Raw genomic sequence first — 14488 nt, 5'->3', positions numbered from 1 at the left:
GGGGAGAGGGGTGGGGGGATGGGTTAGCCTGGTGATGGGTATTAAAGAGGGCACATTCTGCATGGAGCACTGGGTGTTATAGGCAAACAATGAATCATGGAACACTACATCAAAAACTGGTGATGTAATGTATGGTGATTAACATAACATAATAATAATAAAAAAAAGAAAAGGTCCCAAGATGAGTAAACTTAAAAAAAAACAAACAAACCAACAACAACAACAAAAAACACCTGTTGTATTCATTGGATGCTAAAATGGATTTCATCCTCACATTGCCTGGCCAGAGATGACACTCTTGCTGGATTTTATTTCTTTTAGCTTAATATTTTCAGATGAGTTCATTTTAGGATCATAAATGAAGTAAAACTTCAAGATGGGGACAAGTAATTGAAAATTGATAACACTATTGCAGTGGATATTGATGCTACCATCACAATTGATATTACTCTTGCAGTTGTCTAGGTCAGAGACCAGCCAACTTTTGCTGTAAAGGATCGGGTAGTAAATATTTTCAGCCTTGCAGGACATGTGGTCTCTGTTGCAACTCTGTAGCATGAAAGCAGCCACAGACAACATGTGAACAGATGGCGTGGCTGCATTCAAATAAAACTTTATGTACACGGAAATTTGAGTGTCATTTAAATTTCACCTGTCATGACGTATTCTTCTTTGATTCTTTTCTCACCTATTTAAAAATGTAGAAGCATTCTTGGCTCCCAGGCCTTAAAAAAACAGGTATTGGACTAGGATTTGGTCTTCAAGCTATGGTTTGCCGACCAGTAGTTTTAATTGCTGCCACCCATGAGCAAAACTATTCAGGAGAATCTGCATACAGATTCTTGGCCCATTAGGTGGTTACCACCTCAAAATTTTCTCAGGTCTCTAGAGAGTTCAGGAAGAAAATAACCCATCACCTTCCCTTGATGAGAGCATGCTTGAGCAGAGGGAGGGGCAGAGGGACAAGCAGACTCCCACTGAACTCAGAGCCCAACACGGGGCTCGATCTCACAACCATGAGATCATGACCTGAGCTGAAATCAGGAGTTGGATGCTTAACCAACTGAGCCACCCAGGCTCAATCACCCACACAAAGGCAAAGCCAGATACTCTTCTGCATTCCTCTTGTAGTTTTGGGACTCACTTCTCAGTATTTTTTTTTTTTTTCTTTTTTTTTTTTTTTTTAAGATTTTAGTTATTTATTCATGAGAGACAGAGGAGCAGAGAGAGAGAGAAGCAGAGGGAGAAGCAGGCTCCCAAGGAGCAGGGAGCCCGATGCGGGACTCGATCCCAGGACCCTGGGATCATGACCTGAGCCGAAGGCAGACGCTTAACCATCTGAGCCACCCAGGCGCCCTCACTTCTCAGTATTGATTAGCAAATGATAAAACTAAAGTATGTGAATAGGTTCAGATTCAACCAGCAAGACTGATTTAAACACCTTGTCTCGTTGGGATTTGTGTAATACTTATTGCTAAGGTAACTGGATTTGTAGATAATATTTAATCTTATATACGGATCCATTTAAAGGAACCATAGTATCCTCAAGTAGGGGCTCTTGATGTGTAAGAGTAGTTTCAATTTTTTCTTTTAAAGATTTTATGATTTGAGGAAGAAGGAACACAAGCAGGGGAGAGTGAGAGAGGGAGAAGCAGGCTTCCCGCAGAGCAGGCAGCCTGATGCGGGGCTCGATCGTAGGACCCTGGGATCATGACCCGAGCCGAAGGCAGATGCTTAATGACTGAGCCACCCGGGCGCCCCAAGAGTAGTTTCAGCAGAGATTCTTGAGTCCCAGCACTGGAGAGGTTCACCTCATCCATTTGCCAGTGTCCAGGAAGCACACACCTTCATCCACACACATTTACCAAACCCTATTTTAAGACCTACTGAGCTACAAAAGACAGTTAGGATTCCTTTAATAATGGTGCCTTGAGAAATGGACCTCCAATTAGCTTTTAATTTGTTGGAATTTTCCTCATCTTATTAATGAGTCTTAGAGAAAGAACTCTATCTAAAATAGCTTGTGGGTATTGGTAGATTTGGTGTACAGCAGGGCAATATTTCCTTTATCTCAGATGGCTGCTTTCAGATTACCATTGGTTGGGTTAAATAAAAGAATTAAACCAGTGGGGGTTCTGAAAACCTCAACTTTGTGTCACAAGGCAGGAGTGATCATTGCCTTCTTCGCAGGTTTGGGCCTTTGTTTTTAGAGTTCCGGTGGTTTGAACCCACACTGGTGTTCCGTCTTCCTGGCACCTCACTTTTGTTGGCTTCTCCAGGCTTACAGTGAAGAGCTCTGGGGCCCGAAGCTATCAAGATGGCTAAGTGAGGAAAGCAGGGGCTAGCCCAGGGAAAATGGACGTGGAGATTGTAAAGGTGCACTGTCTGAATTACCTCCTTTCTCAGCTTCTCTCTTAATCTGTCCCCTGTGTGGTCTGCCAACCAGCTTGCCCCACAGCTTGAAAATGGGGCTTTTTAATTTTTAATTTTTTAAAGATTTCATTTATTTATTTGACAGAGAACACACACACAAGCAGGGGGAGCAGCAGAGGGCAAGGGAGAAGCAGGCTCCCCCACTGAGCAGGGAGCCTGACGTGGGGCTTGATCCCACCCTGGGATCATGACCTGAGGCGAAGGCAGGTGCTTAACCGACCGAGCCACCCAGGCGCCCCAGAAATTGGGGCTTTTTTATATTACCATGATGAATCTGGGTGGGCAAGAGAATCTATTAAGATTTAAGCTAGAGAGGACCCCGAGCATTTCAGAAACCGGAAACACTCAGAAGACCAACAATCATCACCCAGAGTGTGGTTATGATATGTTAATGAGTAGGGTAGATCATGCTGCTTGGGTTCCTGAAATTCAGGAAGTTTTTGCAAAGATGGATCGGCTCAACCAGTTTTATATTCTGGAAGGATGAAATGTTCTTACCAGAGTTAAAAAAAACAAAAAACTTATTTGAAATGGCTAATGTAAAAATGATTTTATAGTTGCTGTTTTCCCATACATACTCTGAATATTTTTCAAAAGGTTATTTCTAGGGATCACGTGTTAGGTAATTCTCTTTCCAATAGGGAACAAGGCTTGGGGCAAGTAAGGAGAAAACGACGAGAATCGTCAAGTTACTTCGCTTCTGGTGTGCAGGTGGAGTGTGAAAGCTACAGTGGCCTGTAGATCAAAATCGAGCTCTCCAGGACGGTGTTCTCAAGATTCACCCATGCCCTCATTGTCTTGTTTAAAAAGATCCATGATCAGTTTGATTGTTTTAGGCGTCAGCTGTGTCTCTGAACCACGCATCTGATATGGCCTTCCTCCCTCTGACCTATTCCATCAATGGATTATGTTTATTCTCCATCAGCCTTGCCTCAGTCTTTATCTTGAACAGATTCTCATTGGGGGCATACTCACCTAGCACTCCCGCCACTGTCCACCACAGCAGGACGCTCTTCTACCATCTCAGGCCTTGAATCTACACCCCAGTCCTCCCCACCCACTCCCCCCAAATCCAGGTTCTTCTTTGAATATGAGTTCGGGGACTGGTTTGCACTGTTGTGCATTCTGCATGGATTGGTTAGGTTGCTGATCCAAATGCATTCAGAAGGGAGGAGAGAATTTCAAACATCTGACTCCTCACTGTATGTCCTTCAAGCCCTGGCTTGTTGGCTGTGTGCACCTGCTCACAATTTCTAGATGTTTTAAAAATAGCATCGGTACGTCCCGATGAACCAGGCCGTGGTTATTGAGCCCATGGGCCCTCCAGTCTCCTCCTCCTTCCTCTCGCTATTTTCCTCATTCACACTTCTTCCATTAGAATAATTTCCTGCCTTTATGTTCCTTAAAGCCAGGAACTACATCGAATGATCCCTCTTTCATGGGCTGAAGAGTGCCCCTCCCCCCAGAGGATACGTGTATATCCTAACCCCTGGAATCTGGGAATGTTATTTTATTTGGAAAAAGGGCCTTTGCAGATGTGATTAATATAAGGCTCTTGTACTGAGATTATCCTGGACTATCCAGGTGGGCCCTAAATCCAATTACAAGCATGGTCATCAGAAACGCACAGAGGGGAAGCTAGACACACAGAAGGTGACGTGAAGATGGAGCCAGAGACTGGAGTGATGGGTCCACAAGCCAAGGAAGCTGACAACCCCAGAAGCTACAAGAGGCATGGGATGGATTCTCCCCTAGAACTTCTGGTGGGGGACAGTGCTGCCAACACTCTGATTTCGGACTTCTGGTCTCCAGAACTGTAAGAGAATAATTTTTCTGTTGCTTTAAGTAATCCTGTTTGTGGCAAGTTGTTAAGTCAGCCACAGGAAATGAATATGTTCTCTAGTCATGGTACCTGGAATACGACCTGGCAGGAAGATGAGTTCTTAGTGAATTTTCCTACATTGATAAACGATTTGTGACTGAAGCGTTTACAAGGGGACGTAGGAAAGCGTGGGTACGAATAAGCCAGTTTTACTTTATCCACGCTTTGCCTGTTCACTCCTGTATTGAGCTTAGTAAAATATTCAAGTTTAATGACAAGCCTGTGTGCCTGAGTATTGTTCCTGAGACTTTGGAAATGCACTGGAACATAACATATCCTGCATTTTATTGCCCCATTTAGCTCTCAGTGGTGGGAGTGATTTTCCAATGGATTGACAGGATGCTTTCCCAGCCTCCTTCCTAGTAACTTCCTGGTTAGTTTAGAATATTTCTATTAGAATAGTTTCCTGTCTTTATGCTTTTGAAAATGAGAGCTATCCAGCCTTCCCTGGCAGGCCACAGTGTCTGCATGCCAAGAACCCTCTACTTACTGCATCAGAGGCCCACTTGGGCAAATTCTGGGCTGCCTACAGATGTGGCTTAAAGAAACTTGTATGTGTATTGTCACCTGGCCACTGATACAGCCGGATAGTTGTGGTATCCTCCAGTTCTGATCTTTGTAATCTGCAAAGTCCAGATATGCTCAGAACTCTCTAGCAGGGTAACAGCTTGTGTTCAGAGCATATATAGGTGTAAAGAGAAGTACAGTAGACAATTACATCCAACATTAAAAATAGAAATAATCTAAAGTCAACATATTCAGATTACTTGGAGTGATTAAAAAAGAATAAGCCATATCCACCATGCTGGAAAACCTTGAAGGTTTTATTCTCAATATTTTTACATTAATACAGATGCTTTTTATTTTGTGCTGAGAAAAACAATGTTACACATAATGTAACTTTAATATACAACATAGAAACTCATCCTAAATTAGTTACAACAAGGACCTACAAAAAACTTCATAGGAAAAAAAGTTACCTAATATTGCCACCATATTTTTGTTTAGACTGACCCTGTCAGACCCTGTCACCAATGCTCAGCTCTTGTAAACAATGGTTATTTCCATGTTCCGGGGAATCGTTAATAATAGGGGCGCTAAAATCAGCCTAAAAAGTTCTAGCACATCACTACATACTGTACAGTCCTCAAAAATAATTTATCGTACTGTTTCTAAAAAAAGGTACTAGGGTTCTTTTGCTCTGTTCCCATATTCTGGAGCTGCACACGAGCACTTTTGTCTAACAGTCTAAAAACACGAGAACTGAACTGGAATTCACAATCACAGAGATGAGGTGGTGGAGTCGAGAACTTCCCGCCCATTGCACACCGTTGGGACATAGGTGCTTGCAGAAGCTGGAAAACAAAGCAGGTGTCAGAAAATTCAGTTTAACAATGGAATATTATGCAGCCATAAAAAGGAATGAGATCTTGCCATTTGCAATGACATGGATGGAACTGGAGGGTGTTATGCTGAGTGAAATAAGTCAATCAGAGAAAGACATGTATCATATGACCTCGCTGATATGAGGAATTTTTAACCTCGGGAAACAAACTGAGGGTTGCTGGAGTGGTGGGGGGTGGGAGGGATGGGGTGGCTGGGTGACAGACATTGGGAGGGTATGTGCTATGGTGAGCGCTGTGAATTGTGCAAGACTGTTGAATCACAGATCGGTACTTCTGAAACAAATAATGCAATATATGTTAAGAAAAAAAAAAGAAGAAGATAGCAGGAGGGGAAGAATGAAGGGGAGTAAGTCGGAGGGGGAGACGAACCATGAGAGACGATGGACTCTGAAAAACAAACTGAGGGTTCTAGAGGGGAGGGGGGCGGGGGGATGGGTTAGCCTGGTGATGGGTATTAAAGAGGGCACGTTCTGCGTGGAGCACTGGGTGTTATGCACAAACAATGAATCATGGAACACTACATAAAAAACTAATGATGTATGGTGATTAACATAACAATAAAAAAATTAAAAAAAAAAGAAAATTCAGTTTAGTCAAATAAGCCACATAGGTAATGGAATGGATAATCCCAGACACTAGGTAAAATTAAGTTCAAAAACCCATTTTTAATTTAGCTTTGGAAAAGGCTGAGTGACTTAATGCTGTAGTAGGTCAGTTCTGCTCAAAATTAACTTTGTATCCTGGCGCATACCTCCACTAATGTCGTCCCTCTTGGAGAATTTGTGAGCATCATCATTGTTGAAAGGAGTCGCTTGTGGATTTAAAATTAGCTTTGGTAAGCTATAAACTGGTTAAGATAGAATGTGCAAAGTTGAAAGCTCACTGCAATTTTCTTAAAGATTGTTAAATTAATTAGAGTTTTTAGTACCTCAATTACTTTTGCGCTCTCTGGGCAGGGATGCCTCTTACATAGTCTCAGGAGTCATCTGTGAATTCCACTGCCTTACAGAATGGTTTGATGCATTTTCATTGCTCAAGTGGATAACCTCTGTGAACACTCTAGCAAGGGCTGGGGTGCTGAGAACTCAGTTTCTTAACGATTTTCAGAAGGGGAGACGTTCCAAATGGATGAGGCTCTTGTTAATGACAACAGTGACGACAGTGTCAGGGTGTGAGTATAACATGGGTATGTATATTTGTTCTTTTTACGGCATTTAGTTTTCCTCGATGCAATTCATATCTCTTGTTTATTTAAAGGTTTTGCTTTTATGAGAAATCTACATACAAATCTACATTTGTCTTTTTACTGAATGAGGACAAAAAAAGCAAGGAGCCCCCGTTTCCATGGGCTGCGCAACTATGTAGCCAAGAGAATCAGAGATGGCCTTTCATTTCCTTTTAGAGCTGTTTATGTTGCATCTCTTGGCCTGTCCATGATGATATGCTTTGCTGAGAAGGAACTGATCCTCTTGGCTACCCGACCAAAGCCCAGGTCAAGCTGACATCAGCTTTCCCATTCTTTAAGTGCCTGTCTCTTGGTTAATAATCATATAAGCTCATTTCCTGCTGAAGTATTTATGCCTGATAGTGGAAATATTCTTGCCCCATAAAATGGCATTTTCCATAGGGTTTTCTTTAAACACAAAGCAGAAACTAATTACAAACTTTGAGGTGATGTGCTCAATCACCATATTTGGGGCACTGAAGTCTTTCAGCAGGCTCACCACAAGGGAACCGACAACTTCTCAATTTTGCATTGATTGCTCAGCTAGGTGTGTAAGAAAAGCCATAAAGACAAGTCTCTGTTGATTGAGGTTAAGCAGAGTACTGTGACGTGCTAACTCTTGGAGATGTTTTTCCTTTGATCATTTGCAGGATCGGGTTCAATTTTCTTGACAATCTGATCCCACTAAAAGGCACAACTCTGGGAGAAAACATGGCATAATCTATCTTTCTATAGTGAAGAACATAGCGGGTGCCAGATAAATACTGGATGGAAAGGGATAATGATAATAATTTCAAATGTAAGGGTTTTACTTTATTCCTTGTAAAGCTTCTTCCTACTTTATGTAACCCTAGCTTCATGAAAGCTAGGTAAGGCAAGAGAAAGAACAAGGTGACGTGACGTTCGACCACCGTTGGGTGGAAATGTAGGGGGCATGCCAGGCTCTTCAGTATGTGTGCTCTGCCGGCATTCTTGCAATCAAGTGGCAAAGGGTAACTCTTGATTCCCTAACCTGTCCCCATTTAGTCTTCCTTTCTTCCATCAATGGCCTCACTCTCCAGCCAGGGACCCGAGCCAGAAGTCTAACGGTGACACTTCCTTCCTTCTTTGTCCTTCCTCCCAAGTCAGACCAGTCGCATGGCCCAGTCAACTCACTCCCCGCATCCGCCTACCCATCTGTGCGTCCACCACCTTGGGCCAAGCCCCCATCATGTGGCTGTTGGCCACCACGACAGTTGTGCTGCTGGTGTCTGTTTCCACTCTTGCTGCCCTGCCACACATAGTCCGTGGAGCAGTGACAGTATGTTGAAATGTCTGTCACCTCCCTGTGTTCCCTTAATGGCCTCCTTTGCGCTCTCCTTCCTCTGGATTACACATCCCCGGGTGGTTGAGACCATGCCTATCTCTCTGTATTCATATTCATTTCATTCCATGGTTTCTTTCCCCCACTTTATCTGCATTTGTCCTCAAGTGCAGCACATCCCTGCGATGGCTGGCCTTGGCGGTAGCCGCTGCCTCTGCCAGGAATGTTCTTCCCTCTCTCCATCACGTGTTTGGCTTCTTCTTGTCATCTGCATCTGAAATATCACCTCCCGGAAAAGGCCATCATCAGGCCACCTAATTTAAATAGCTGGCCAGTAATTCTCTGTCACATTACCTAATTTTAAAACTGATTTTTTTTCTTGCCTGTTTGTTGTTGTTTTGTTGTTGTTGTTGTTGTTAGTGTCTTATGTCTATTAATACTCTTGACTAGAAAATATGCTGGGCTCTGTCTTTTTCATTATTTTATCCCAAATGCTGGTCATGGAATAGAGCCTCTATAAATATTCTCTGAATGACTGTATAAATGGTTGCATTTCAAAGAACTAGGAGAACCAATGGAAGTTTCGAGAAGGAAATAATGTTTTCACCTGAAGAAATGACCAGGAGATAGAAGGCGTAGGGGCAGTCTTGTTTTGGGACAGGTAGGGCTTTTTGCCTCTCCAGCCACACTGTGACAATGACTATCCACCACCCCTGTGGCGAGAACTGGCCCAGGCTGTGTACATCCCGTGGCAGGCATGGTGCCTTTGACATTCTGACTAATCTCTTCATCTTTTCCGGATCAAGTTTTATTATTTCTGTGCAGATTTTTCATTTTCAGAGCTTGAAGAGGAATGATAGGTCATGGGGGTAAGTCTAGGAGAACCAGGGACTGGTATGCTCATGCCCCTCTGTGTCCATCTTGGATCAGTCTAATACCCTCTTCCCTTCGGCACTGTGATAGTCCCCATACTGTTTGGGAGCTCGGTTATTCAGTGTGATCTTATGATTCTTCTTGCTCCCTGCATTCTAAAATTTCTAAAAACTTGAGTGGATCTTGATTAGGTGGGTAAGAAGGACGGGGGCTACAAAGGTGGCTGCGTGGAAAATCCTAAGTTATAGTTTCAAATCGTGTTCCCCTGGACCCCCATCGATACCATTATGGAAATCTGCAGAAGAACTTGGACTCACCTACCTGCATCACAGGAACAGTGAAGGGAACGCCCTATGTTAGAGCGTTGAAACTCTTTGAGAGGAAGATAGAAATTCACAGCAATGGCAGGCCTTGATAATACACATCGTACAAATTCAAGGTTTTCTTACCAGGAATAACGACAGCAACACCCCCCCCCCAACGACTCTTTCTGTAGTTATTTCTTCTCTACTTTTAAGTGTATTGAAGCAGGCGGTAACTTGTGTTTTTCTGCTTCTCTTTTAGTGTTTCGTCTATAGCTTCTGCCAGCGCATTTTATTTTATTATGTAAAAAATATCCTCATTTTTGCCCGTGCTGCTGAATATAGTAGAGGAAATTACTGTTTTATGAGTTTACTATCTCAATTACTTTGCCTTTCATAAATATTTTACATATGCCTCCCATCTTAGCCCATCTGTTACTCCCCAAGGTAGTGAAATCTGGGGGAGAGCAAAGTACTATCATTTCCATGTGTGTGTTTGTGATGAGCTTTTGCTATTATTCCAATGAAATTCTCCTGAGGTTTTTAATGGTGTAAGTTTAGCCTATTTTCTTAAGTGCAGTTAAGCAGATTTCTATAATCATACTTTCTGTCAGAAATAAGAGGTATGCTGGCTTATTTTTGGCTTTGTTGGAGGTGGGGTGGGGGGGTGAGCAGCAGGTGTTAGTCACTCCAGGCTAAGGTGGTGCGATGCAACGTGAAAACTGAAGATAGTGGAAAAGGACCGAGTAAGTTCCACCATTGATCACAAAAGGGCCATTCACACCCATCAAAAGGCAGATTTTACTTCACACACTTAGGGGCGGCATTGGAAATCAATGCAGCCAAGAGGCTGCTTTGTCTTACACTGTGAAATCCATTTCTCTTCCACCCGTAATGCACAGGCTGGCCAGGCTGTGGGGAAAATGACCCCATTTTTTTTTTAGGTACTTGGGCCCTCAATCAATGCTAAAACATATTTAATAGATTCTTACGGATGCCAAGTCTCTTAGTCAATTTAGTGGCTGAGACTTGGTTCCTGAGAATCAATGTGTTATTATAACTGTGTAATATAGCAGACTCGGGGAAAAAAGTCAAACAAACATTCAAACAGAACAGACATTCCAGTTTGTTCCCATCTGTTCCGTTTCCTTGCTCCTGGTAACCCCAAATAATTTTTCCCAGCATGTCTGCTTGTTTAGATATTTTAATGCTTATGGTCATGGAATTCAGTTTCTACCAGCTGTCTGTTGCTTTGTCCTCCTGCTTTGTTATCGAACCTGTTTTCTTACTCATCACCTTGATTTTACTTGGGCTGGGGCCCCGAGGGCCCATTCCAGATGTTCATCTGCTGCTTAGTCCCAGTTGGTCCGCACAGATGATGACACTACTACCACTGTTTTGGTGGCCTTGCTATGTCACACTTCACAGTGGCAGTTATTAAGGAATGAGGCTAGATTCTTCGGCTCATGGTCTTAAATTTAACAGTAGATTTAAGAGGAAATCATATTCATGATGGTGGGGGATAAAAATCCACAGACCCAAGATTTAATTTCCAAATGTAGAGTTAGAGATTATGAACGCAAAGCCTTCTTCATTCAGTGACCTACTTCTTGTGAGACAAGATTCATGGAACGAGAAAACATGGCATGTACTGTTTTATGACCCAGAATACAGCTTAATTACCTTATCAACAGAAATTCCACTTGGTCTCTGACTAAACACCCCAGTTCACTGTTGCCACGATATGCTGTCATGCTTGCTTTCCTTTTTCAAAATTAATTAATTAATTATTTATTAAGTAGGCTCCACACCCAACATGGGACTTGAACTCACGACCCCAAGATCAAGAGTCAAGTGCTCTACTGACTGAACCAGCCAGGTGCCCCGTCATGCTTTCTTTCTAATCATGTTCTGTTACTCTCCCCCGCCCCGCTCAGGGTGTATGAAAGTGGATGTGCAATAAATAATGTGAAAATGGAAGGGCTTAGTAATTTTTTGTGCTATTCTAGTTTGCATCCTTTTTGCTTCCTCTTAGTTGTCCAACATCTCTGATTTTTCCTCTTTCTTACCCAAATGTGTTTTCAGGCAAGGATCAGAAGCTCCTTCACCCTGAGGCTCAAACAGCTACTAAGAGCTGTATGTGTTACTTTGTCTAGGGATCAAAATCAGGCCACAAGTGTTAAACTCTAATAAAAGAATGTCAGGCATTAGTCCTCTCTTCTCGCACAGCTCATCTTGTCAGCTTCACCTTCAAATTACACACAGCATATGAACGCTTCGCTCGCTTCCATCGCTGCCACACTCTGGCGTGAACCACGGACATCTGGACTCAGCCATAGCTTCCTAAATTATGTCTCTGCCTGCTGTCCGTCTCCTGTCCTGCCCACACAGCCAAAGTGATGAAGGCGATGCTTTTAAAGTCAGGTCATTCCACACCCTTGGTGCGTGTTCCCCAGTTCTTTCAGGAAAAAAAAAGGAAATGTCTTGCCAGTGATTTCCAAGGTCCTCCTGCTCTGACCCCTCTCCTCATCTCCTCCTGCTTTCATCCTTGTCATTTCCCTCTTGGCCTTTCTGCTGTTCTTCCAGCTGTGGACCTTTGCATTTCCCCAGATACAGACAGGGCTCCGTTGTTTCCTTTCATTCATGCTCTTGGTCAAATGGCACCGTATCAGAGAGGCTTTCCTTGGCCACTGTATAAAAAACAGGAACCCTACGTCCCCAGGCGGCCGTATTTGTCCTTACCGCACATTATTTTCTCCACGTTGCTTATCAACACCTGATTTATTATGTATTCTTGGTTTGGCTGTTTTGTTCAGTACCACATCCCCAGTGCCTAGAGCTGAGCCTCAGCGCAAAACCTTCTTGAATGAAGGAGTAAATTATCCATTATATTGATCACAATTACCTACTAAGGAGTCCCTATCCCAAAGCCTCTGACATTACTCTCGGTAGGGAAGACATTAAAAAAAAATTTCCATATATAAGCATTTTCCCATTCTAGGGATACAGACATTTCAGTGTATGGATGTTCTCCAGTGAATTTCACTTAAACAAAATGAAAAGGAATTTGGAAGGAGAAATAATACAGAATAAATTGATGTTAGACTCTGCTTGCTTTAAGGAATTGACCATCTGAAGTCAATGTACGGGCAGTATTTGATTATATACATATTTCCTTTTTTAGTTAACATATCTGCATAGTTGTGAGCATTGTACCATGTCCCTAAAGGCATTAATAAATTTGGAGTTACATGGAAATGCATATGACTGTTGGCATTGCTGGTTGAGGGGCTCTCTTTGAGTTACTGAGTTTACATTGTATTCAATGATAGAGGACAGAAGGGAACTGTACAATGTCATTTAATGCAAGACAGTGAGGCCTAAAAAAACAAACGATGCTTACTTTTAAACTACTGTTTAAATGAGAGAAATTTTATCGTGGACATAAACATTTAGCCAGTCACCATTAACAGTATTGTTTTGTCCTCACCGGAGCACGTTTTCTGGGCAGCTTTGTGGGTAGCCCCTCGGGAATAGCACACCTTCCCTGTGTGCAGCCCGGGTGTGGGGTCCCTGGGGTCTCTGATGGACATGGTTTATGCCATTGAACTTCCTGGAATGGGGTTTTGAGAGGAATACAAGTTCGCACCTATGCCAGTAGAACAAGATGCTGTCATGTGTGGCACTGAAGAGAAGGCTTCTAATTTAAAAAAGAAATCACTGAATTTGCAGATGCTATGATTCTCACTGTCAGAATAATCTCTGAGGTGCATTTGGTAACTGAGCTGAGGCAGAAAATCCAGAGAGACCAGGAGAGGCACATAGCCGCTTTTGAGAGTTTTATCTGTGACTTCACTTATCAAATTCCTTAAAGTGTCTAACAGAGAGGGCTCCGGTTTTCCCATCCCAAAATATGGTTATTAGAATGAATGATCCTTGGCATTCTCTTCCAGCTTGAGTTCCTTTGGTCACTGTTATTAAAGAAGGTAGGCTATATTTGCTTAGGGGAAAACCTAGTGAAGTATTAGAGGTAAAGAGATTTAGGCGTTAAAAAAGGCAGTTGTGAGACAAATACAACAGAAATGTTACATAGAAGAAAGGGGAAGTGTGAACATCTGTTCCCCGATACATGTAGGGTCATCTATGAGAGCCAGGGCCTCTCTCTTCTCCCACCCTCAAGGAGGAAGGGGTGCAAGAGGATGGAATGAGGCATCTTGTGACTTTCCCCTCTGAAGGGAAAATGGATTGACATCACTCTGATGTGGATGCACTAGGTCTGTTCTGCCTGGAAGCAGCAGATGGCTTAGCTTGCTGAATACTCTCGGCTCCTCCCGGATTGGCCAGCCAGGATTTATGTTTATAATATACTTATCCCTGTAGCAGAGAAGATCATCAATTCAGTCTGCATTGCTAAATAACGTGCTAATTTGCCTGGCCGGTCTAGTACATTATGGTCTAGTGTCATTATGGGACTCCCTCAATTGTCAAGTGCAGGCATATTATGCTGATTTTCTGGACTTGCACTGTTGAGAAGAAACTTGGGCATTATATGCCTTTTTTTTTCTTTTATAAAGTCATACTCAGACTTGAGCAATGGTTTGCCCCCTTTTAACTGGGGTACTTCAAAGGCTTGGCCATTGACAAATGCAAAGTCTGGTCCTCAGATGCTTGCTTTTGGTTGCTGTAGCTCTGTGGAAAATGATAGCATGACTCTGAAAGACGGTTCACTTGATCTTTTTATACCACTGCTCCTTATAACGTGAAAATCCTTTGTGATAAAGGATAATTCTATTAATGAAGCCATTCGCACTTCACCACCTAGACAAGTGACTTTCTGAATAAGGTTTTAGCAGAGGAAATCAATCTCATTATACCTGCAGCTCCTCCGGGACCCAAATCTGAGCATCATTAGTCAGCAGAAGCCTCTTGACTGTTCTTAATGATAATGGCATACATACATCTGAATGATCACCATGAGCAAGAGAAACACACATCCCCAAAGGACCAAGTCTGGATACATAATGGCTCTGACAATGATTGGTCACACTCCATTTCTCACCTCTC

General features: G+C 42.8%; 1 protein-coding gene across 1 annotated transcript in view; it reads right to left on the bottom strand.

The window, feature by feature from the left end:
• Positions 1 to 5118: 5118 nt before the first annotated feature.
• The window catches only part of GRM3 (glutamate metabotropic receptor 3), a 212468-nt gene continuing 203098 nt past the window's right edge, over positions 5119 to 14488 (bottom strand). Inside the window, exon 6 of the mRNA XM_027574239.2 lies at positions 5119 to 5670. Coding sequence (XP_027430040.1) covers positions 5597 to 5670 — 74 coding nt within the window. The 3' untranslated portion in view covers positions 5119 to 5596. The remainder of the gene's footprint in view (positions 5671 to 14488) is intronic.

The sequence above is a fragment of the Zalophus californianus genome, chromosome 12 (genome assembly GCF_009762305.2).
Source record: "Zalophus californianus isolate mZalCal1 chromosome 12, mZalCal1.pri.v2, whole genome shotgun sequence".
NCBI classification, from domain to species: domain Eukaryota; kingdom Metazoa; phylum Chordata; class Mammalia; order Carnivora; family Otariidae; genus Zalophus; species Zalophus californianus.
The sequence above is the reverse complement of the archived record's forward strand: the minus strand, read 5'-3'. Positions and strand labels throughout refer to the sequence as shown.